General features: G+C 51.7%; 6 protein-coding genes across 6 annotated transcripts; 4 read left to right on the top strand and 2 right to left on the bottom strand.

Moving 5' to 3' along the window:
- Positions 1-962: 962 nt before the first annotated feature.
- HO173_011622 (uncharacterized protein) lies at positions 963-3,327 on the bottom strand (the record flags this gene model as incomplete). Its single annotated transcript, XM_037313502.1, has 11 exons — positions 963-1,364; positions 1,444-1,545; positions 1,606-1,654; positions 1,713-1,842; positions 1,894-1,930; positions 1,989-2,356; positions 2,422-2,568; positions 2,632-2,721; positions 2,779-2,981; positions 3,066-3,101; positions 3,167-3,327. 11 exons carry the CDS (start codon positions 3,325-3,327, stop codon positions 963-965), a joined length of 1,725 nt encoding a protein of 574 aa, XP_037159590.1.
- Positions 3,328-4,246: 919 nt separating this feature from the next.
- HO173_011621 (uncharacterized protein) lies at positions 4,247-6,488 on the top strand (the record flags this gene model as incomplete). The annotated part of the gene is made up of 3 exons (XM_037313501.1): positions 4,247-4,489; positions 4,604-5,077; positions 5,142-6,488. 3 exons carry the CDS (start codon positions 4,247-4,249, stop codon positions 6,486-6,488), a joined length of 2,064 nt encoding a protein of 687 aa, XP_037159589.1.
- Positions 6,489-7,276: 788 nt separating this feature from the next.
- On the bottom strand, positions 7,277-8,387 carry HO173_011620 (uncharacterized protein; the record flags this gene model as incomplete). Its single annotated transcript, XM_037313500.1, has 3 exons — positions 7,277-8,018; positions 8,072-8,309; positions 8,357-8,387. The coding sequence occupies 3 exons, from the start codon at positions 8,385-8,387 to the stop codon at positions 7,277-7,279; spliced, it is 1,011 nt and encodes a 336-aa protein (XP_037159588.1).
- Positions 8,388-8,804: 417 nt separating this feature from the next.
- Positions 8,805-11,812, top strand: HO173_011619 (uncharacterized protein; the record flags this gene model as incomplete). The annotated part of the gene is made up of 7 exons (XM_037313499.1): positions 8,805-8,828; positions 8,883-9,375; positions 9,703-9,828; positions 9,884-10,004; positions 10,070-11,513; positions 11,579-11,698; positions 11,756-11,812. The coding sequence occupies 7 exons, from the start codon at positions 8,805-8,807 to the stop codon at positions 11,810-11,812; spliced, it is 2,385 nt and encodes a 794-aa protein (XP_037159587.1).
- A 543-nt stretch (positions 11,813-12,355) lies between these two features.
- Positions 12,356-13,619, top strand: HO173_011618 (uncharacterized protein; the record flags this gene model as incomplete). Its single annotated transcript, XM_037313498.1, has 2 exons — positions 12,356-12,968; positions 13,036-13,619. 2 exons carry the CDS (start codon positions 12,356-12,358, stop codon positions 13,617-13,619), a joined length of 1,197 nt encoding a protein of 398 aa, XP_037159586.1.
- A 2,621-nt stretch (positions 13,620-16,240) lies between these two features.
- On the top strand, positions 16,241-18,110 carry HO173_011617 (uncharacterized protein; the record flags this gene model as incomplete). Its single annotated transcript, XM_037313497.1, has 4 exons — positions 16,241-16,917; positions 16,980-17,229; positions 17,280-17,502; positions 17,569-18,110. 4 exons carry the CDS (start codon positions 16,241-16,243, stop codon positions 18,108-18,110), a joined length of 1,692 nt encoding a protein of 563 aa, XP_037159585.1.
- Positions 18,111-21,518: the final 3,408 nt, after the last annotated feature.

Raw genomic sequence — 21,518 nt, 5'->3', positions numbered from 1 at the left:
ATTAGCCGGGCCGTTTTCTATTAATTAGCGGGAGGCCGGACGGCCGGTATCAGATCCCCCACGCTAAATAAGCATGCTTGATTGCTTGGGCGGTACGAGTAAGGTAGTGCAAGCTCCGGAGGTCCCCGAGGTCCTTAAGGTAATATGTTAAAAACTAAAAATACAGCTGAAAGCCAATTAGTGAGCTAAAGATCAATAACCCTGCATAAGGCCATGTCCCTGCATAATAATATTAATGTAGTCTCCGGGGGCTGGGTGACCCTGGAATTTGCTTCTCTGATTCGTCCAAGGTCGAACTGTCACCTCTCCGACTGCAACCCTGACCATTCTCAGCCCGCCTTACTACTCCTGCGTCGATCAAATCTTCATACAAATCCAATAACTCCTGTGATTGCAGGCCTGCAGTAGCTCTCTCTCTCTCTGATTCTGCCTAGTCTGTTCCTTATCGACCGATGTAACATACAGTATTTGGGGGGTAAAAGGGTAACTCCCAGTGCCGAGGGTAGTGTGCTCCAGGCTAAAATGAGAGGTGCCGATCCACCCTCACCCGAGAAGACCTTTTCGCCTCGGTTCTGGGAATACGGATACGCCATCCAGGGCTGAGATGTTGCTGCCTGGCCCAGCAAAATCTGATACAGGGCACTCGCGAACAACAGGCTCGCCCAGCCCTAAAGAGCAAGTACTAAGCAATCGTCGTCGTTGCCTACGCTGCCGCCGCGGTGACTTCGGAAACTCATTGCTAACATCTAGATACATGGTCTAAATGTTTCTTCTCTCAATGTTTGTCTAGGTATGATCATGTCTTGTTCAGAGGTGTATCAGTAGCCAGTCCACGCTTGCTCTCCTGGACCAGCCCGACCTTCGGCGTACAATGTTTCCACTCAAATCTTCTCCCTTCCTCAGCAGCCTCACCGCTGCACCCACCGTGAACCAAACATCCATAGGCACCATGCGTTCACTTCTCACAAGTCTAAACTCCACGGCACATCAGCATTCCTGATATACGGCGCCCAATCGACCTCCTTCCCTTTCTCTCCCTCCACCTCCAACTCAATCCTTCCATTCCCCAAGAAAGTCCACATGTTCGCATCCCTCCGCTTGATCCGATAGTCCTCCCATCGCGGCGTCCGCAGCGTCTTGAGCAAATGCATCATGCTGCCGCACCACAGCTGGATGCGCCCGTTGGGTTTGTTGTCTTTGTACCAAGAGCGGCAGTCCTCGGCCCAGACGGATTTGGCGTTGTGCCAAGTGTAGCTGTGCAGGAGGTACTGAGTCGTGGGCGATTGACAGACTTCGAGTGAGTGCAGGTTTTCTTCCGCGATTTTAACGCAGCATTGCATGGCGTATTCAACCTGGACTTCATGCTGCGGAGGTGTCAGTGGTTCGTTGTTGATGAGTGGAGGCTTTTGGGTTGTTTGGAAATGGATATCGTGGGAGACCTACTGATACTAGTACGCAACCTTGGCCCCAGTTGCCGGTTGGACCGCCGACGGTAAAATAGTTGGGGAACTTGGGACTTGCTACGCTAAGGTAGATATTGGGGTACTGCCTCGGTGTCAGAATGTTCTGCAGGTTCGATTTACCATTCCATCAAGGGCGACGTACTTCAGCCCACTCTTCCTGCAACACTACGCCGTCGACGCCAACCATCTTGCTGTATGATAGATCAGTAGTCACCCACAGATTCACATTGAGGAAAGAGCACTACTAACAAGTGTGGAGCGAACGCAACGTTAAAGCCAGTGGCACAAGCAATGATGTCGAATTCAAAGTCTTTACCGTCGGCAGTCACCAAACCGTTCTCTGTGAACCTCACGATTTCGTCGGATATGACAGACACATCTAGAGGAGCTCAGTAATGAAAAATGAACCATGAGGACGATGATAGCTTACGGTCTTTTGTCAGTGCTTCAAGGTATCCTTCACCAGGCTAGATTGATAGAGCTGTCAGCTCAGTAGAGCAGGGAATCTAAAGGCAGTTTGCCTACCGTCATCCTTCGGCAGCCAGGCGACCATTTTGGAATGAATTTTTCCTTCAGATCCTCATGACCGGGACCGATGCGAGCACGTATCATCTCAGCCATACCTTTCTTCGCCATAACGTTGAGATCACTTCCACGGAGAAAGACCGAAAATCCCTTCTGCAGGGCACCGTCAACCTCCTTCCGATACTTGAGGAACGCTTCCGGGTCCGTGCGCATCTTCTCTTTTTCTTCTTCGGTGTACTGATGCTTTCCGGCTGCCGCGGGCTTCGAGGTCTGTTCGGAGTCTGGGGGCAGGATCTTGACGTCCTGAGAGCCCATTTGGGGCGCAATCCATGTTGAGTTTCGCGCAAATACAGTAAGGGACTCGCAACCTGAGTGGCCCAGATATTAGTAAAAGACTAGGCTAGACTCCCAGTACCGCGATCAATTCTCTTACCTTCAGCTAGCTGCGGTACCACTTGGACCGAACTCGAGCCGCTGCCAATTACAGCCACACGCTTTCCTTTCCAGTCGATGTTGGAAGACCAGTTGGCAGTGTGAGCGAGAGTTCCCTTGTATGTTTCGATTCCTTCTATGACGGGCCCTAGGAAAAGGTAAGCATCACTCTTGGCTACAAGAGTCTGCTAAAACAACTCTCTATTCTTACACTTCCACTTGTTAATGGGTCCGGAACCATTGATCAGGACATTACACCAGTCGGTGAACTTCTCGCCACCCTTTTCCAGCTCCACCTTCCCTTGAGAGTTTATCAGTCTTTGCTCCAAATGTTATTTCGGCGACCCCAATCACATACACTCTCCTTTGTCTTCATGCCATACAGCCGACAAAACCTTTGTGTCGAATTTCATATAAGGTTGCAATTCATATTTCTCATAGAATTTCTGAAAATACGCCTGGATTTCACTTCCAAAAGCATAGAAGCCGCTCCATTCTGGATTTGGCTCGAATGTGAGTGTGTACGAGTGACTGGGTACGTCGCAGGCGCATCCTGGGTATCTGGCAGATATTGTGAGTCAAGGTCGTATCCATTTGATGCCGCGGCGGGCTGCTATTGAGTGGTGAACGGATGAAGCTATTTACCTATTCTCCCACCATGTCCCTCCAATAGTCGGATTTCTAGAGATACATTCAGCGCGAATTCGAGACGCAGGAAGCGTCAAGGAGGAAGGTAAGTAGCCTACTTCTCGTAACAGACCAGCTCATAATCTTTGAGATACTTCCTCGCTTTGTACGCTGTCAAAAGACCAGATACGCCAGCACCAACGTGAATGATTTTGACATGGTTTTGCTCCGAGTGGAACTGTTCGCGAACTTCATAGTCGGGAGGAATGCGGGTAAGCATGATGGCTCGTCGTCTTCGATTTCTTGCTTGATTCTGGATGCCAATTCTACAATGTGTATGCCGAACAATAAACGCAGAAATTATACAGAGGTATAGCGCAGAGAGTTCCTAAGTTGCAGAACAATATTCTTGAGTCGCCAGCGAAAGATCATCAGACCCAGGAAACGCGATAGGAGGAATGTTCACCCGACTGCATGAACCTAATGCCAGATGCTGTCATGTCATCCGCAATGCATAGCTGGGCTTCCAACAAGAAAAAAATAAGAAATAAGTGAAAAATTGATTAGCAGTGCAGCAAAGGCAGTGGGTGAAACGATCTGACTTGCATTGCACGCTATGGAGTGGCCAACCAGAAGAATCGCCAGCTGCCTGTGCCTAAGATCGACACATTGAAACGCGTCGACATGTCTCGGAGATTATTGTCGTGTCTGGCTGTCTAACTTTTGATTTGATCGTTGGTAGCAAAGCTAATGCTGTCAGGGTCAGACATCTACCTCAACCTTCACCCTAGCGGCTCTAGCGCGGCCTATGCTAGGGTTGTCAGATTCTGACTCTAGTGCGGCTGAGGATGCATGCAGTGCCAAGGGAAACCGTTACACTAGGGTCTCCACTGCTCGCATGGTCGGCGGCGGGTGGGCCAAAGCTTTCTTTGGTGCCGATGGAGGGTCTGACGCGCAGGACTGCCCAGTGCGCAAGGCTATCAATTGAGATTGGTATGGAACGGAGATGGAGGAACACAGTTTCGCCGGAAAATGCTATTCCTTCTTTGCCTCCATAGTGAGATAGCAGTCGAAAAGTACCGACAGGAGCGTCATCCCTTTCAAGAATCATAGTACGGATATCGACCCACCACCGGTTATCTTTCCAGACAGCAAGGGACATCATCACCTACGCCAACATCTCGAGCGATTCTTCAAAAATGGCGACGGGAGCGATCGATACCATCACAAAGGGCTACCCAGCCCCTGGTCTTCGAAATACCGAACGCTTCATCACTGCCCACGGCGCCGACGGCAAGGGCTACTTTCAAACCTCGGATCATGGAGACCATCACCGTGTCATGGGCGAGAAGCAAGCGGTTATGAACATCTTGTATTCGACTCAAGACACTCCAGTCGATTTGAACGACGATGTTGATATCAAATTTGCGAAGGAGAACGAGGTACGCAGTCCTTGATCTTCCACCTTCCCCATCATCATTTCTCAGCTTTCCTGGCCGTGTCTCATCCATCCACGACCGATGACCCTTTCTAACATTTTCCTGTCACCTCCACAGCCAGGCCTCAACATCCCCAACGGCTCCGTCGTCCGAATGATGGATTTCGGCCCCGGGCTCGAATCCATCCCCCACGGCGTCATCACCATAGACTACGGCGTCGTCCTGGAAGGAGAGTTCAGACTGACCTTGGATTCCGGGGAGTCTAGGATCCTGAGACGCGGGGATGTGCTCGTCCAGCGGGCCACGTCGCACAAATGGGAGAATATCTCCGGTGGCGGCACCGAGTGCGGGCGTATGTTGTTTGTGCTGCTGGGGTGTAAGGATGTGGTGGTCGGGGGGAAGAAGATAGATGCGGATCTCGGCGCGTTGGAGAAGGAGTATGCGAGGGAGGAGAAGGCGGTGGGTGTGAATGGGGGTTCCGAGAAGGCGTTGCAACCGAACGGACACTCTGCGGTGAATGGAGATTCCGCGGTGAACGGCAACTCTGCTCCTAACGGTGCGGGCAAGACATCTGGAGTAGGCTTTGAAGAGGTAAGTTCTCGGATACACAAAGATACCATTCGTGCTTCAAGCTAATCTCAATATCCATTCTCAGACATCACGAGCAGTAAACGGCAACACCGCAAACGGAAACGCAGCTCCCAACATCGCCAATTCCCTCTCGACCAAAACAACATCACTCTGGACCATGACATCCCGCTGGCTCCCCTCTCGCAGCGCCGATCTCGACTACTGGTGGCAGCTCACGGGTCCGCACATGGCCAGCCTCTTCTCCGAAGCCGGCTACAGCATCCACGAATCCTACGAAGCCATGGTCTTCTACTACCACGTCATCGTGCCCCGCCTCGGCCCCCGTCTGCCCCCCGGGGGGACCCCGAAGTGGAAGTCCCTCCTCACCGTCGACGGCACCCCGATCGAATACAGCTGGAAGTGGAACACCAAGGACGGGGCGCCGGACGTGCGCTACACGATGGAGCCCATCGGACCCTTCGCCGGCACGATCCTCGACCCCCTGAACCAGGAATCGACAAAGGAGCTGCTCTACCAACTCGGCCAAGTGATGCCGAGCCTGGACCTGAAATGGTTCCGCCACTTCGCCGACGTCTTCTTCTCCCCCGACAAGGAAGCCTACGCCACGCAGACGGAAGGCCAGCTCGTCTCGACCATGTCCCTGGCCTTCGAATTCCTCAAACAGGGCCTCTCCGTCAAGGCGTACTTCGGGCCCAAGAAGATCGGCCAGATGAACGGCCCGCCCCCCATGGACGTCTGGGCCGGCGCCATCAAGGGCGCCGCGCCCGAGAGCGCCACCATGGACGGCGTGGTGCGCTTCTGCCAGACGGACCCCGAAGGCGCGCTGCTGCAGCCCTTCATGCTGGCGATCGACTGCGTCGAGCCGAGCCGGTCCCGCCTGAAGCTGTACGTGCAGACGCCGCACACGTCCTTCGACAGCGTGCGGCGCATCATGACCATGGGCGGGCAGATCCAGGGCGTCGACCGCGGCCTCGCGGAGCTCGAGGAGCTGATCCGCCTCGTGCTGGACCTGCCCCCCGACTTCCCGCCGGGGCAGCCCCTCCCGGCCACGCAGGGCTACTCGGTCAACCATTTCGAAGAGGACCAGCACCTCGTGGAGGGGTACATGTATTACTTCGACATCGCGCCGGGGTCGCCCCTGCCGGACATCAAATTCTACCTCCCGACGCGGCGGTACGGGAAGGATGATCGGAGTATCGCGAGGGGATTGACCAAGTGGATGGAGGATCGGGGGAGGGGCCGGTTCTCGGAGGGGTACATGCGCGTGCTGGAGGGGTTGGCGGGCCATCGGTCGTTGGAGGAGAGGGTCGGGTTGCAGACGTATGTCAGTTGCTGCTTTCAGAAGGGGACGTTGAGTATGACTACGTATATGAGTCCGGAGGTCTTTGATCCGCAGCGGGCGGGGAAGTAGAGAAGGGGGGGGGCGTGAGGTGGGTGCGGAGGGGTATCTTGCCGTGAGGTGTTTCGCTTCGTTTGAGGACAAGAGGGCAGGAGATCTCGGAGGCTCTGGGGACGCTGGTCGAGGGGCAGCAAGCTGTGGGTTAGCTTTCAGTACGACATCGTCTAAGGCGTGATGTACTTACTTTAGATGAGACGTCAGTAGAAGGCGCTTCGGATAACTGTCACATCGTATTTCGCTATAGCATCATTGACAAAGGCATAGGCAATAACGACAGGGCTCTTCCTCGACACCCTCCCGCAGAGCCAGCGGTCTTGCAACGGGTCACATTTTCATCTACCCGATTGATACTTGCTAAGATTCCTATATTTCCAATATTATTGTCAATCCATCTGCGATTGAAATTCGTCCGGATCTGTCCCATGATTCCAACCCTCTCTACACTGCGCGACGAGCACCCCACTTTCGCGCCCACAATATCAAAACGCGTTCACAAATGGATGTGTCTGGGTTGGTCTTTGCACGGAATGTGCCCCACTGAATGCTGAATAGCTCCACCAACTTCTGGCATTGATTTCCACTTCGGCAAAGTCGGGCAACTTCAACGGTTCAAATGAAGCGGCAGTCTCGAGCTGGGCTATGAACCCAAGCCGTCCATTTTTGGAAGGAATGGAGCCAAGTCCGTCTTCGACAGAGTCTCGATGGGCATTCTTCTGCAGCCGATGTGAGGAGTCTACTCTCGTCAGACAGCATTTCGCATTGTGCACACAGGACATTCCTCCTACGATTGCTGCTCGTTGTCACCGCCGCTGCTTGGTCCAAACCTTGACGAATTCATCCTTATCCTTGAGGCCAAGGCCTACTCGTTTCACCCTCCCCAATCTCGCCAATGCCTCAGCGACCTTGTCCAAAACTCGCTTTTCCGCTGCGTTCATACTCTCGGCGTCTTCCGAGTTGAGCAATGTATCCGAACTGCTCGCTCTGTCGTCATACAGCATCTCTCTTTCGGTTTGACTGGTCGAGTTTCTAGTCGCTGGCGACTGGGAAGTGTTGTGGGCACTTTCAGCAATCCTCACGCGTATGCAATGAGTTGGTTTACTCAAGAGGTTCCAAACAAACGAGACGTATGAGCCCGGGACAGGCGTCGTGATGTCTCCTGCAGTGTATCGAAGGCTTATTGGGAAGATCTTGGCTTCAGGAGGTGCCGTGAGAAGTGATGGGCTGAATGGAAGGATGCCTCGCCCATTGGTCGTCGTGCACTCAGGGTAGACCACAATAGCCTGGCCTGGGTACTGCTTTATGAGGGTCTGCAAATCTGTAAGTTTTTCATTCTTCGGCGGTTCAAGTCCTGGATATTGGAAGGCGCGAAACATAGCATGGAACAATGAAATGCGATGCACAAGACGGGTTGATGGGTATGAGGCCGTAAAGACAGGATCGAAGATGGCGGCGAGGTACAGAGAGTCAAGCGGGGAGGTATAGGAACAGGCAATAATGGAGCCTGGTTGCGGCAGTCGTGCCTCGTGGTGTTTGGCGAGAGAGCTGGGGGCACATGATCAGCGATGTATCCAGAATATCTGATGTAGAGCACGCACCCCTTCTTGACACCGTCAATTTGAAGATCGATCCACCAGACTCCCGGTGCACCAAGTATGAGCCACAGCGACGCTTTCTTCCCCAAAGATCCAATCGGCAGCCATTGTAGCACGAAGAAGTAACTCAAGGTAGCCGTGAGAAGTATTGGCAGCCGGATGAGGAGTAAGAAGAGGTGGAAGGGCAGATAGATCCCGGAGGATTGTGTAGGTATGGGGAAGAATGGTGCAATCCCCGAGCCTGGACAGTTTGAGTACATGAATCCCAATAGTTTGACTGTGAGGTACCTCGATCTCTGAACTGCGAGTATTTCTCCATGTTTCCGCGTGAAGGTCTGCGAAAAGGCTCACGGCACAGCAATGTCAGAAGCAATGTATGAATGATCTATTAAGCAGGCCATTTATATGCGCAGAAAGAAGTCAAAGAGAGGGGTAACAAAACAAAGTATTTGTCCAGAGTGGTGACATTGGTGACATGCCAATCTTTGAAGACCGAGAATGTGCCTTTCAGCCAATCATCGGTAGATTGATAGATTCTGCGGCTAATCTTCCGCTAGCTCGAATACATCCTAGCGGCAAGTTCGCCGTTGCTCTGTTTACATTTACACCTTTTCTGTCATCGTCTGGCATCCTCGAGGCCTTCACATGTGATCGTGGTATTCCGCGACTCAAACGTACCGGGAATGTCCTCATACAGCCGCTCACTGCTCTAAGCTACTAGGCACAATTTGCTGCAATGGATAACCACAATGAGAGCTCGGTAGGCTTTTAGGCCCTTTCAGCTACCCCGGGGCATAGCTGATGGGAATGGTAGTTTACCTCGCATTTGCGACCTCCTAGTAGAATCGTGTCCCCTAACAGGCTTTTCGAGATGTCCGCCTCAGCAACGAATGCTCGCACAATTGATATGCCGCCGCCGCAGAACATGAATACCCTCAAGCGAAAGACGTTAGCTGAACGCGCCGGAGAGCCTACCGGAAGAACTGCGCCTGCCCCTCCAAGTTCTCGCCCGGTCAATGCCCATGTCAGGGCAACATCGATTGCTGGCATTCCTCGAGACTCCTCGCTCTCATCTTCCGTGTCATCGCGCCAAACGTCGGGAGCAGCAATGCGGAATTCTTCAAACAGCTCTTACTCAAGCAGTGTCGGTACCCGCCCGCCATCTGCACAATTCTACAGGCCACAATCCGCCATGGCGGCACACTCCCGAATACAGAAACCGGTCTCTACTGTCGGTCGGCCAGCTACATCGCTACAAGTACACGAGGAAGAGCCTGGAATAGCCCGGGCACTTAGCAACAGAAAGGGTAGGATCCCACTTTTCTCATACCCAAACCCCCCGGATTACCCTGATACGTTGCAATCCCCCAAACTTAGAGGACGTTCAATGCGCGGTTCCTCATTGACCTCATTGAACACTAAGTTCAACACGCTTTCTTTGAAATGTGGCCCGACACAGTCTGCTCCCATAGTAGATATGGAAGTCCTTGCCACTCCATCCCACATCCCAAAACTTGTTCCCCAAGTTGCGTTGCCTGCAGAGACCCCAAGTCCTAGCAAATCCCCCAAGAAAACTCCTAGGACTCTACCACCTCTACCACTTTATTTGAACCGCACATCTAACGAAGTCATAGCATGGGACCACGATAGTCGCCTCGAAGAAGTCGAGAATATGTGCTCGCAGTTCAAGGAGAAGATGGATGGTGCGACAACGGAGAGCAAGAGCTTGAAGGAGATCATAGGGGTGTACAAGATCAGAAGTGGGTCATGCTCAAGCATTCTCGTCTCAATGCCACCCAAGTCTAACGACTTTAGTCACGGAGTTGGAATCTATCAGAACTTCATTGAGCACGAGCAACACCGCTCTTCAGACTGATCTTGATGCCATCAAAGCTCGAGTTGCGGAAACTTCAGAGGCCTTGGATGATGCGAAGAGGTACGACTCTACGGCCCTACCTTTTCGACAATAGAGTTGGTAGTAGATGGCTAAAAGCAAAGCAGGTACCACAACATTCGACTTGATGACATGCAGAGGCAACACAATCGCGACCTTGATGATGTACGACACAATGCTGAGACGGAGCGACGGTCGTTGGTCAGAGATCATACAGAGAAGCTGGAGGACGTTCGACGGACCTTGGAGAATGCATTGGAAGAGGAGAAGATCAGTCATCAAAGAGAAGTGCAAGCACTCAGCACGGAAGGCGCGTCAACTGAGCGGGAAAAGGAGAAGGAATTGGAGAATCAAAGAAGCGCCTTCATTGCTCTTGAAAAGGAACTCGACGTTTTGAAGACCGATGTTGCTCATGGACGAGAGGTCAACGAACAATTGCGTGCGAAGCTTGCCGAGTCAGCGACCAGGGAAACAGAACTTGAGACATCAGTCCGGAGACTAGAGGGTCATATCCATTTTCTGGAATCGGATAACAAAAGCCAATCGCAAGCTTTTGCGGATTTGGAGATGAGGATGCAGAACGCCATTCAAACCGCTGCAGAGGCTATGGACAAACTGAGAACTGAAGAGACTTTGCGAAGGAAATTACACAACCAGGTGCAGGAGTTGAAAGGTAACATCAGGGTCTTTTGCCGCGTCAGGCCTCCCCTCGAATCGGATCCAATCGATGCAACTTCACGAATTGCATATCCGGACGATCAGACGGATTCGAAAGAGGTTGAGGTGATAGGCGCCGAGGAGAAGAGCAGCCTCGGAACCATTACGACCAAGAAGCATCCGTTTGCTTTTGACCGAGTTTTTGGGCCCAAGTCACGAAATCAGGACGTTTTTGGTGAGATCAGCCAGCTCGTGCAAAGTGCGTTGGATGGCTACAACGTGTGCATCTTCTGCTATGGTCAGACTGGCTCGGGAAAGACCTTCACAATGTCAGCAAGCGATGGCATGATCCCTCTCGCCGTCAACCAGATCTATGAGACTGCCAAATCACTAGAGGAGAAGGGCTGGCAATACAAGATGGAAGGATCTTTCATCGAAGTCTATAACGAGGAGCTTAACGACCTTCTCGGCAAAGCCAACGACATGGACAAGAAGAAGCATGAGATCAAGCACGATATGGCGAAAGGCAAGACAACCATCACCAACATTACAACAGTCGATCTGGACGCTCCTTCGAAGGTTGATGACATTCTGCAGCGCGCATCGAGCAATCGGTCTGTAGCATCCACCAAGGCTAATGAAAGATCGTCGCGCAGTCACTCGGTCTTCATCCTGAAGCTTATTGGCGAGAACAGCATCACAGGCGAAAAAAGTGAAGGCACGCTGAATCTTGTCGATCTAGCTGGTAGCGAGCGATTGAATCACAGCGGTGCTGTTGGTGAGCGATTGAAGGAGACACAGAACATCAACAAGAGCTTGAGCTGTCTGGGCGACGTCATCGGTGCCCTTGGTCAGGGCAAGGAGGGAGGGCACGTGCCCTACAGGAACAGCAAGGTACGCAATTGGTTCTGGAACCAAGGCTTCCTTGAGTTCTTCAGATGTATTGACACCTCATCTAGCTCACGTATCTGCTACAAACCTCTCTTGGTGGTAATTCGAAGACCTTGATGTTTGTCATGATCAGTCCGCTTCAGGCCCATCTCAGCGAGACTTTGACAAGCCTAAAATTTGCAACAAAGGTAAGCTCCCTACGCGTACCCTCCTTCAAAGCACATCGTTGACGTAGTATACCTCAGGTCCACAACACGCATATTGGGACAGCGAGGAAACAGACGAAAACGCGGGACGCTTGATTAGAATCTGCAGCATGACTGCCTTTATCTTACTTCGTTTACGACTTTCAGGGTTTGGCTTCCACCATCTTATCGGGTTGGTCGGGCGTATTCAGCGGCATTGTCTCAAGACTCCTCGACCGAGGCCAGGGAACCCCTCAATGTACATCTTTGAGTTATGTCAATCACTGTATCTCTGAGTACAGTGCGCTTTCTCTGTGTTGTCTTCGGTATTTTGCGAGCGTGCAAGTGCAGATGCCTAAGCTGTCCTCTGGAAGAACTCACCATTGTTATCATACGACTCATGAACTTGTCTTCAGCAGCTGCACCTCCTTAGATCCTTTCGCTCCATCCAAAGGATCACTTGTTGATGCTGGAATTACGCCCTAGTACTAAGCCAGACTGGGAGTTTCAGCTCCGAGCTAAAATTCCAAGCTTCGAACGTTGCATCCAACGTCACGCCAACCAGCCCCAACTCCGTTCCTGTCCACCTTAGTGCAGCGCTCCTTCGACCATGAGTGCCGCTGAGGCTCTCCGTCTTGGCCATCACCACCTCATCCTGTCATGACCAGCGGCGTTTCCTTGCGCTCACCTGCTCACACGACTCCAGCCCCAAGAATGCCCCAAACAATCGCTCCAGCAATTGCCCACGCGACATCGATACCTACCAACCCCTCTTATACAATAGCTATAGCTCTCTCACAAGATATACCCTACCTCACCACAATCCAGTGGGCCGCTCTGACCTCAAACCCTTTGATCAAAACCCTCTACCCGCATGGCCCAACTCCCGCCCTCACAGCCTTCACACGGAACTCCTATACAAAAGCCCTGCAATTTCCCTCTGTCCGCATAATCAAAGCTACGGATACCAGTAGAGGCGAGATTGTGGCGTTTGCGAAATGGATCAAGTATCCCGAAGAGATACCAGAACCTCTGGAAGGCGAAGGGGGTAGGATCCAAAGTGTAGGACAAGCGGGCGCGGGAGGGTGGAGCAAGGGAAATATTCCAAGTCAGAAACCTGATGATGTGAATAAGAGAGCGCTGGGTGACTGGAATGGGGTCATAACACAGATGAGGAAGGGGATTATGAAGAATAGACGGCACACATGTCGCGCGAAGCCGGATCCGTGCAATTTGGAGTGCTACTTTGGGAGCATTGCGCCTGCCCTATGGGGTGAGTCATCTCACAAAGCGGAAAACGCGATCAATTACAAGGAAGCTAATCAATGGCAATCGCACAGTGCTCGATATCCTCCACACGCATCCTTCCCACCAAGGCCGAGGCGCCGGCGCCCAATTGGTGAAATGGGGCACCGACCTCGCCGACAAAGAGGGCTTACAATGCTACCTCGAGTCTTCCCCAACCGGGTATTCGCTCTTCAAGAAATGCGACTTCGAAGACGTCACTGAGATGGAGATTGAGCTCAACAAATACAAAAATGACGGCTACGGACAAAACAAATACAAGCACATAGTCATGATACGACCTCCCAACGTCCCGCCAAAGGTTCCGCCGAAGGATCTGGTTATCGAAAAACACCCTATTGGATATTGGGATTTTGGGCTGCCTACCACAGCGGAGAGTTCGGAGAATGATAATGATAGTAGTAGGGACGAGGGTTCTGGCGCATTATCGGAGAAGAATAGACATTATGGCATCGTGGGTGCTGTGGGAGGGACGAGTCAGGAACCGTTCAGGCCGACGAGCCATTTTGGGATTTTGGATACGGTCAGTGAGGGTGGGGAGGGCGTGAGTCGGCCTACGAGTCATTTCATGTCTGGGAATGCTGGGGAGGAACCTTCGAGGCCGGTCTCGTTGATATAGGAAAGCGAACGCTGTTGCTGTGGCCATGTCCTATGGATAAGTCTCCTTGCTATGAAGACGATCCGAGATCAAGGAGCGCTCCATTGCTGAGATGGGCAGACCACACCGGAAAAATCTATTAGGCCAGCAGATACGCCCATCTACTTAGAGCAGAGGGCTCGGCCGGAGTCGCTGAAAGCTACTTCGGCTCTTTGTTGTCGCCAGAGCAAGTTGAGGCCACTGGCTCGATTTCGGTTGAACGATAGCTAGGTGAGCCAACAGAAGGCACCCTCTACGACTCGGACTGCAGACAACATCCTTTATCGCTTGTCATGGCTCCGGCGGAGATGAGAGCCGTCCAGTAGGAAGCTTGAGCAAGGCGCCGACTGCAACTCGTTGGCTAGGCTGCTTGACTTCATGGGTGCAGCGACCGGCAGGAATAGTGCCGACATGCAGCGATCCGTACGAGCCGTGCTGCGAACAGTGCAGGACTGGGTCTGTCAGCTTCCGGCAATTCCCAACAGCCTCAATAAATCGAAGGGACATTTTTCATGTCCACAACCCCAGAGTCTCTGCCAAATTTCGAATTCCATTGCCACGACAGAATACATATGTTCCAGCTTAGTTTCGGAAGCGGCTCTCCAAGCTCAGACTTCTTGGACTTTTGTAGCCTCCGTATCGCTATGTCACCCCAAAGAGTATCTGCCAAGCATTGTCCTACTCAAAACACCCTCAACCCATCCCCACCCACAACCCCACAATCCCGCACCATACCCATCGCTGCCAAATCTAATTTGAGGTTTCCTCACGGTGGTTCACCGACCATAGACGGCGCAGCAAGCTGTTTCCCAGCCGGCGCCCCTCCCACAGCCCGGTAACAAGTAACGCTTCCCTTCTGGCCTTCAGGCTGGACAGGCCGCCTCGATCGATTTTACGTACGTTACTTTTAGCCCCAGTTTGCTACTATGATCTAGGTAGGACGCTTTGGGCGAATGATACCTTCGTTCCAGCAAAGATGCGTCTGATCTCCTAGCTCGTCGCCGCAGTCGTGGATTATTGGCAGGCGGTGGTGAATCTCCTTCGTTTGGAGCCATCAGTGGCGTGGTGGCTGTGTCTGGTGATTGGGGGGTCCAGCTGCTTGTTGGTAATCGGTTTGTGTGCAAGCTGGAGAGGAACTGCCGGGGGGGGGGGGGCGACGTTGTGTCATCATTGCTATAGGCCCCCGCGATTAAGAGAGAGTAGAGTAGGAGGCTTAGGGGTTGGAAGGGATACATTGGGTATGGACACGATAAGAGATATAATATTGTTTTAGCATGATAGTAGATATTGGGCTGGCTTGGGGGAAGAAGATCTTTTGTTTGTTTTTTCGCGTCAACCTTTACTCAAGGAAAGGAAGAAAAAGAAAAGTACATCACCACTGAAGTCAAGGGCTTAGGTCGCAGGCTCAATCCACGGGCTTAACATACGATGAATTGTGGCTATATCCTCGGTAGTGCAAATGAGACATGGAAGAAAATATGAAGGAAGCCTTTGGCTAATGCTCCACATGAATTTTCAAGATTCAGGAAGAAACCGTGTCTCATAGCCATCCGTTGCAATTTCCAAGCATGGATGAACAATCGAATTGAAGCACAGATGAATCAGACAGCATATGATTGGGCTAAAACCTACCTGCTCACGTTTGACGTCTATCCCATATCTTACCCGAATAAATGAGAAAACGTCCTTCAGCATCGAGAAGGAAGTAAGCGCAGCAGCATACCCAATCCTGTCTGATCTGTTGAAATATTGGTTGTTCTTCTTTAAGAGAGCAACGCTTCTTTGTCATGATGCCGACTAATCGGTTGAAACTATCACCGTTTGACCAGCCTGTGTCTCAAAAGATGCTTTTCCCGCTTTCTTGAGTCTTATAACGCTTCGACGAATTGCATACTGATGTGTCGATGGAAGTATTTAAGAACAGTGTACCGCGATGTGTTCTCCAAAATCCGTTCGTCACGATTGTCTTTTTGGACCCCTCACTATCAATGATGTGTTGACGTTTTGGGTAGAGCCTTGACTCTAACTGATCCTGAACAATAGCCATTAAAGTCAATGGAAAATGCATACTCGCACTGCCGTTATTTTCTGTTGAGCTGCACCGGAAGGTAGACAGTTGTACAGCATGAGCGGCCATCAGTTGCAAATACACGGGCCGCGGAGAGACCATTTCAGCCGTCCAGGTAGCCAATTGGTAGCTGCAAGACTGAATCACGTCAATGGTGGGCTCATCGAAAATACAGCGTTAATGCAGACTCTGCATTTATGAACATCGCAGTCTCTTAACGTTTGCACCCGCGCGACACGGAAACAGTCAGACATGGCCTGCTCTTAGAGAAGAAATGGTGGAGGGAGAAGGCCATGATTAATTGGATGACTACTGTTAGACTCATGTATGATGTCGATAGCTTGCGACTTGCTGTGGCCTGTGAAGAGTCAACGAATGGCGCAGCACAGGCTGTGTGCTAGACTCGCATGCATCATGCATGCACCGCCTAAGTTGAGCTGTCTTGATCGGCATTGAAACAGCCGTACATTCAGGGTCCTGTGGTTTAAGAGTCTTGTATTCTTCAGGTGGAGCTGGATCAGTGAAATGAGCAAAGATGACTGAGACGGCGAGGAAGAAGAAACCTGCAGTGCCAGCGAGAAAGCCGAAACGGACAGGACGGAAACAGCTCGCCAAGACATCCCCACCAACGACATCCACATCTCTGGTGCCTCCAAGCAACCCACCGTTGCCGTTACGGACACGATCAGAACCCCACCTTGACCAACCTCCTCGATATTCCCTTCTCTTCCCTCCGGAGCAGACAAATCTGCCCCAACGACCCCGTCAACTCTTCCACCCACCTTCGCATACCTTGAGAACTCCACCCCCACAACCAGCGACAGGCGATCGCTTCCAGGCTGCCTCATTGAATGCGGTTCAATTCAGACCAGCTAACAATTCAGAGCGCTCCGTCAACAATACCTTTATCCAGCAGCATCAGCCAAGTCCGGAGGCTGTAGCCCATGAAGCTCTGCGTGATCTCATCTCCACCAAGTTCGATGCTGTGATAACCTCGATTGATGGCGAGCGATTTGGTGGAGATGAGCAAGAGCTAGTAATCGAGGATGAATCGCAGTCAGGTATCAGAGGAGGATGGGGATATGGAAGTCGACAGGTGTCTCGGGGCGCCAACACAGCCATATCTACAGCAGTCGCTGGTACAAACTACTTCGCCAAGGCCAACCTATACGCAAATTCAAGGCTGCCACCGAATCTGCCTCCACTGCAACTGTAGGGCCTCCCGCTCTGCTAGACTCATGTCGCTAGTCTGGCTGCTGACGGCGAGATCCTAGCTACCTACCGTCCTACCCTCTGCTATGCCTCGCAGCCCAGTACTCACAACGAGCCTACAACAAGCCAATAGGGAACGAGAGGGAAGCTTTCGTCAACGCTGATTGGCGGATGGGCACTAAAGCCATGGTCATCAAATCCATGCCAATCGATGATATGAACTGCGTGGTATTTGCCATACGCGGAAGCCAGACCTTCATGGATTGGGCCGTAAATCTTAATTCGTCACCAGTGTCACCCAATGACTTTCTGGTAACACCATACGCACATGTTCCAAATTTGCAAAGCTTACAATTCTAAAGGATGATCCCGGTAACCTCTGCCACTCAGGCTTTTTATCGGTAGCCCGCAAGATGATAAAGCCGGTAGCTGCCCGTCTTCGATCTCTACTGGCGGAGAATCCTGCCCGCAGTACCTGCTCCCTACTCATGACAGGTCACTCCGCAGGCGGAGCAGTGGCAAGTCTACTCTACGCCCATATGCTCGCGGAGCAAGTAAAATCAGAGCTCAATACATTGGCTGGCTGTGCGTTCTCGTTCTTGTGCCCCACCAAATGGTGGCCCATGCAGACTATGGCTTACGATTTCATAGGCTTCAAGCGCATCCATTGCCTCACTTTCGGCACGCCGCCAATTTCGCTCCTCCCACTTACGAAGCCTCCTACCTTCCGCTACAAGAAGTCCCTCTTCATGTCATTTATAAATGAAGGCGACCCAGTTCCTCGAGCAGATAAAGCCTACGTTCGCTCTTTGCTGAATCTGTATGCCTCACCTTCTCCAGGCACCACGTGCATCGCATCTCTACCTGCCCTGAAGCCTTGCAAGCGGAAGGCGAAGCCCACGAAGGCAACAGAGCAGCGAAATAACGCTCTAAGCGCACTTACCACACCCGTCCAAGCTCCGGCGTGGAGGGTGCCAGCTGGCGCGCTGTCGAATGCTGGCCGTTTGGTTGTGCTAAGAGAGAACAGGAATTCCACCGCTGGAGTGGAGGATGATGTCAAAGCAGAGATCACTTGTGATCAAGAGTTGAGGGGTGTAATTTTTGGAGATCCCGTAATGCATATGATGAAGGTTTATGCGAGAAGGGTGGAGATCCTGGCGACCAAAGCTGTCACGGCTAAGATATGGGGCTGAGTACCCGCGAATGAAGCAGACTACTAAACTATTTGGCGTCGACGGTGTTGACAGGGAGCCATGCAAAATTATGAAATTGCGAGTATATTCCGAATCATGATTTTACGACGTCCGCGAAGGATGATGTGTTCACGATTCAAATTCGACAGGATTCTTGTGGGGTTGACGCTGGTTGAAGAAGTAAGAGCCGGGGTTTGGTACCGCTGTTATTCGAGCGCTGGATGGGACACTGCACTGGAGTCGGGAGGGAAGCCTTTGATAATCTTTCTTTCTTCCTTTCTTCTACTTATTCAATAAAACAAACTTACCAAACTGGGCTAGTACCTGTGTTGCTCCCACCATGGACTTCAAAACGTCCATCAGACCTAGCATCGAGATAACATCCACCCTTTATTTGGACAACATCACGGGCTTTTCTCCAGCTCGCAGGGAAAGTTCATATGCTCGATCGTTTCGACCATGCTTAAAATCCTCATCGTGATCTCTGCGAACAAATCACTTCCCAATATCAACGAGATTCCACATGCCGTCCATTGGTAAATCAGCCCTTCCCGTCAGGCCGTCAGCAGCAACGACACCGTCCTGATCCCCCTTCCTCCCGGATCCATATTCCACATCAGCCTCCCAAAACCCCCATAGTCCCTCCTTCCCCACGGTCAGCACTTCCGCCAACGGATCTGCTATCGGCTTCGTCTTTAACTTTCAATATCGTGCCCACAAGGCATAAATAGTGTCAGGGAACGTGATAGTCCAATCGGAGAACGCTGTCAATACTCAAATTTCCGACAACAGCAATAGCAACAAGGGGCTCTTGCGCCATTCAATGTACTCCATAAAGGAATCCAGTCCGAACAACGGATTTTTCCGGGTCGATGCCTTTCCAAGATGTTGATAACTAGAACCGAAGCCGATAGATAGATAGTACTTTATGCAGGAGACCATCATAACCGAGGTAGGCATATGGATACTATGACCTCAATTTTGACTCCACGACAGCAGAGACATTCTGCGCTATCCCAATCCGTACTGCACCCAGCGTGATGGTAATCCGTTCATCATCACCTGAGCAGGCCAGTCAGCCCACCATTCCTTGGACGTTACGAGTATGAGTATGCGAGCGCAAAATCAGCACCGGAAAGCTCTTTGCACGAATCGACTTACCCAGCCAGACCCCCGTGTCTGTGAAGCCCTGTTGAACGTACATGGTGTTCGCAGCTACCCCGGCTGCCCAGATGTCAAACCACGAAGCCTTCGTCGGTGGCAAATGGCGCGGCATGGACACCAGGATGTGACAGGATTCGGGCGTGGTTGGATCTGAAGGGGGGTCAGGCGGCGGTTGATATACAGGCTTGGGCGAAGGATTGAGAGGAGGATGTTTAGGCTACGCAAGTAAAAGCAGGGGCAAGAGAATAGAAAAAAGCGTGTCCAGTCAAATCACTTGTGTGCTTCGATACATTGAGAATTCCTGCATCATAAATGCACACAGCTACGAATGAGGAAAATACAACTCCCCCCGAAATAGATCCTTCGGAAGCCTACTAGGAAGGGTACGCTCATCACCCGTTATCCCAGAGAGAATGGTTCCGTAGGACGCAGGCATCATTGTAAGCACTGCCTCGGGATTCTCTTCTGACGGGGCCACTTGTTGTCCGGATTCGCAGTCGACTGAGGGTTCGTAGCTCCTGATGGTAATTCGAAGGTCATCGCCATGAGCTAGTATGAATGAGTGGTCAGTCCTGTTGAGCTTGGAGAGCAGAGCAGAGACAGTGGGTCAAGTTCAAGGCTGAATGGAAGGTTTGTAATTTGTATATTGAGAGACAGAGTAAGGGAGGACCCAGTGAAGTGTATAGCAATCCCGCCTTTTCCTTGTTCGATTACGCACTGTTCAAGAACCCTTTCCGCGTTCCATGAAACCGTAACGCCGGGAGACATGTCGCCCTCAGAGCCTGTTGCCAAGGTGACATATTGAAGGGGGATGGGTTCGCGGTCAGCTTCTGTTCTCCAATGTACATTCTAGGCCACGAAATGCGGTACAGATCATACGTGCACTGTATCTTCTGCCCCGTTCACATGCCTTGCAGCTTATAGATCGCTACAGGACGTGAATAGATGAAGGGAGATTAGGGCCAACGCACGATAGCGCAGATCCCATCGTCGCTCAGGTAGCGAACGGGTATCAGCACGTCATTATAAGAAGCTTCGCCGGGCTCCCTAGATCGAGGGATGAACCATTGAGTGTGAGAAGTGCAGCGGATCTTTTGCCAGGCGTTGCGGCAGCTGCCAGCATTCAGGTCTTCGCCATGAATCTTCTTGCAAAGTACACCCGACCGGGAGGCAACATTGGGCGACGTCGAATTCGAGTCGTTATTGATGGCGGTGGAGTTTGGCGCTGTCAACGAGAGCGCCACGCTGAGATTGTCCGAATATGGCGCTGTTAGCGAAAGCGACGAGGGAAGGGGAAGCGTAGATGTGAAGGTCATGAAGAGAAAGGGCAAGATACGAATGGATGAGGACCGCATTTGGACGAGGGAAAGGTGGAAGTCCTCCAAGAGATCCTCGCAGAAGGCTGTTCCCTAGGAGGCTGGGGAAAGGTGGCCAAATGCTAGACATTTGCAACGAAGACTTAAACCGTGGTGGAAAATTCAGCGCACACGCGACATGGGTTTCTCTGAACATGGCGTACGAATGCTGGAGTACGGAATAGTTGGACCTTCCGGGTCCGCAAGAGTGGCATGGCACATTATGCTTCTGATATTTGTACCATCAGCGTCGATGACTGAAATCTGCATCGCTAATCAGCAGGCCACGCCGTTCTATCAATCGTTCACGTCCATCCCATAGCGCATGGTTCCACAACGATTGGTGTTTTTATAATGGTTTAGCAGTACTATATCCAAACTCGGAAACCAGAATCAGGATAAAAAAAAAGCATGCCAGAAAGGCAGCAGCCTCTTTCCTCCCAGGGTGTAAACAAGGCCCGTATCGCATGAGCAAGTGCGCCGGATTTCCCAATATGAGTGTCGACCTTCATTCCGTACAACAATGTTCTAACCGCAATGTCATATTCGCAATCCTGGATCAGAGCGATTGCTCGCTCGCTATAGCATCGGGACAGACGTGCATCTTCTATGTTAGTGCCTTCTAGATTTCGGATTTGAAGATCTAGCGTCTATGACCTGTACATTCGGCTGGTGGAGTGATCGTTGGTTTCCGCCGCAAGGGTCGCTATATTGAGACGTGTTGATATGTAGAGATTCCTTCTATGGATCATCGCTTCTCTCACAGATATTCTATTGAGAGCCGTTGTGTAGAAATCCCCATGGTCGCGCCTGAGCCCACGCTCGAAGTGGAGCCAAGGACTCAGGACCATGCTTCGTCTGTGAGAAGACCTGCCCATTGTATGTCATA

The sequence above is a fragment of the Letharia columbiana genome (assembly GCF_014066305.1).
Source record: "Letharia columbiana isolate WasteWater2 chromosome Unknown Sc0000065_s0, whole genome shotgun sequence".
Taxonomy (NCBI): Eukaryota; Fungi; Ascomycota; class Lecanoromycetes; order Lecanorales; family Parmeliaceae; genus Letharia; species Letharia columbiana.
Note: the sequence above shows the minus strand (reverse complement) of the source record. Positions and strands in the feature narration are given on the sequence as shown.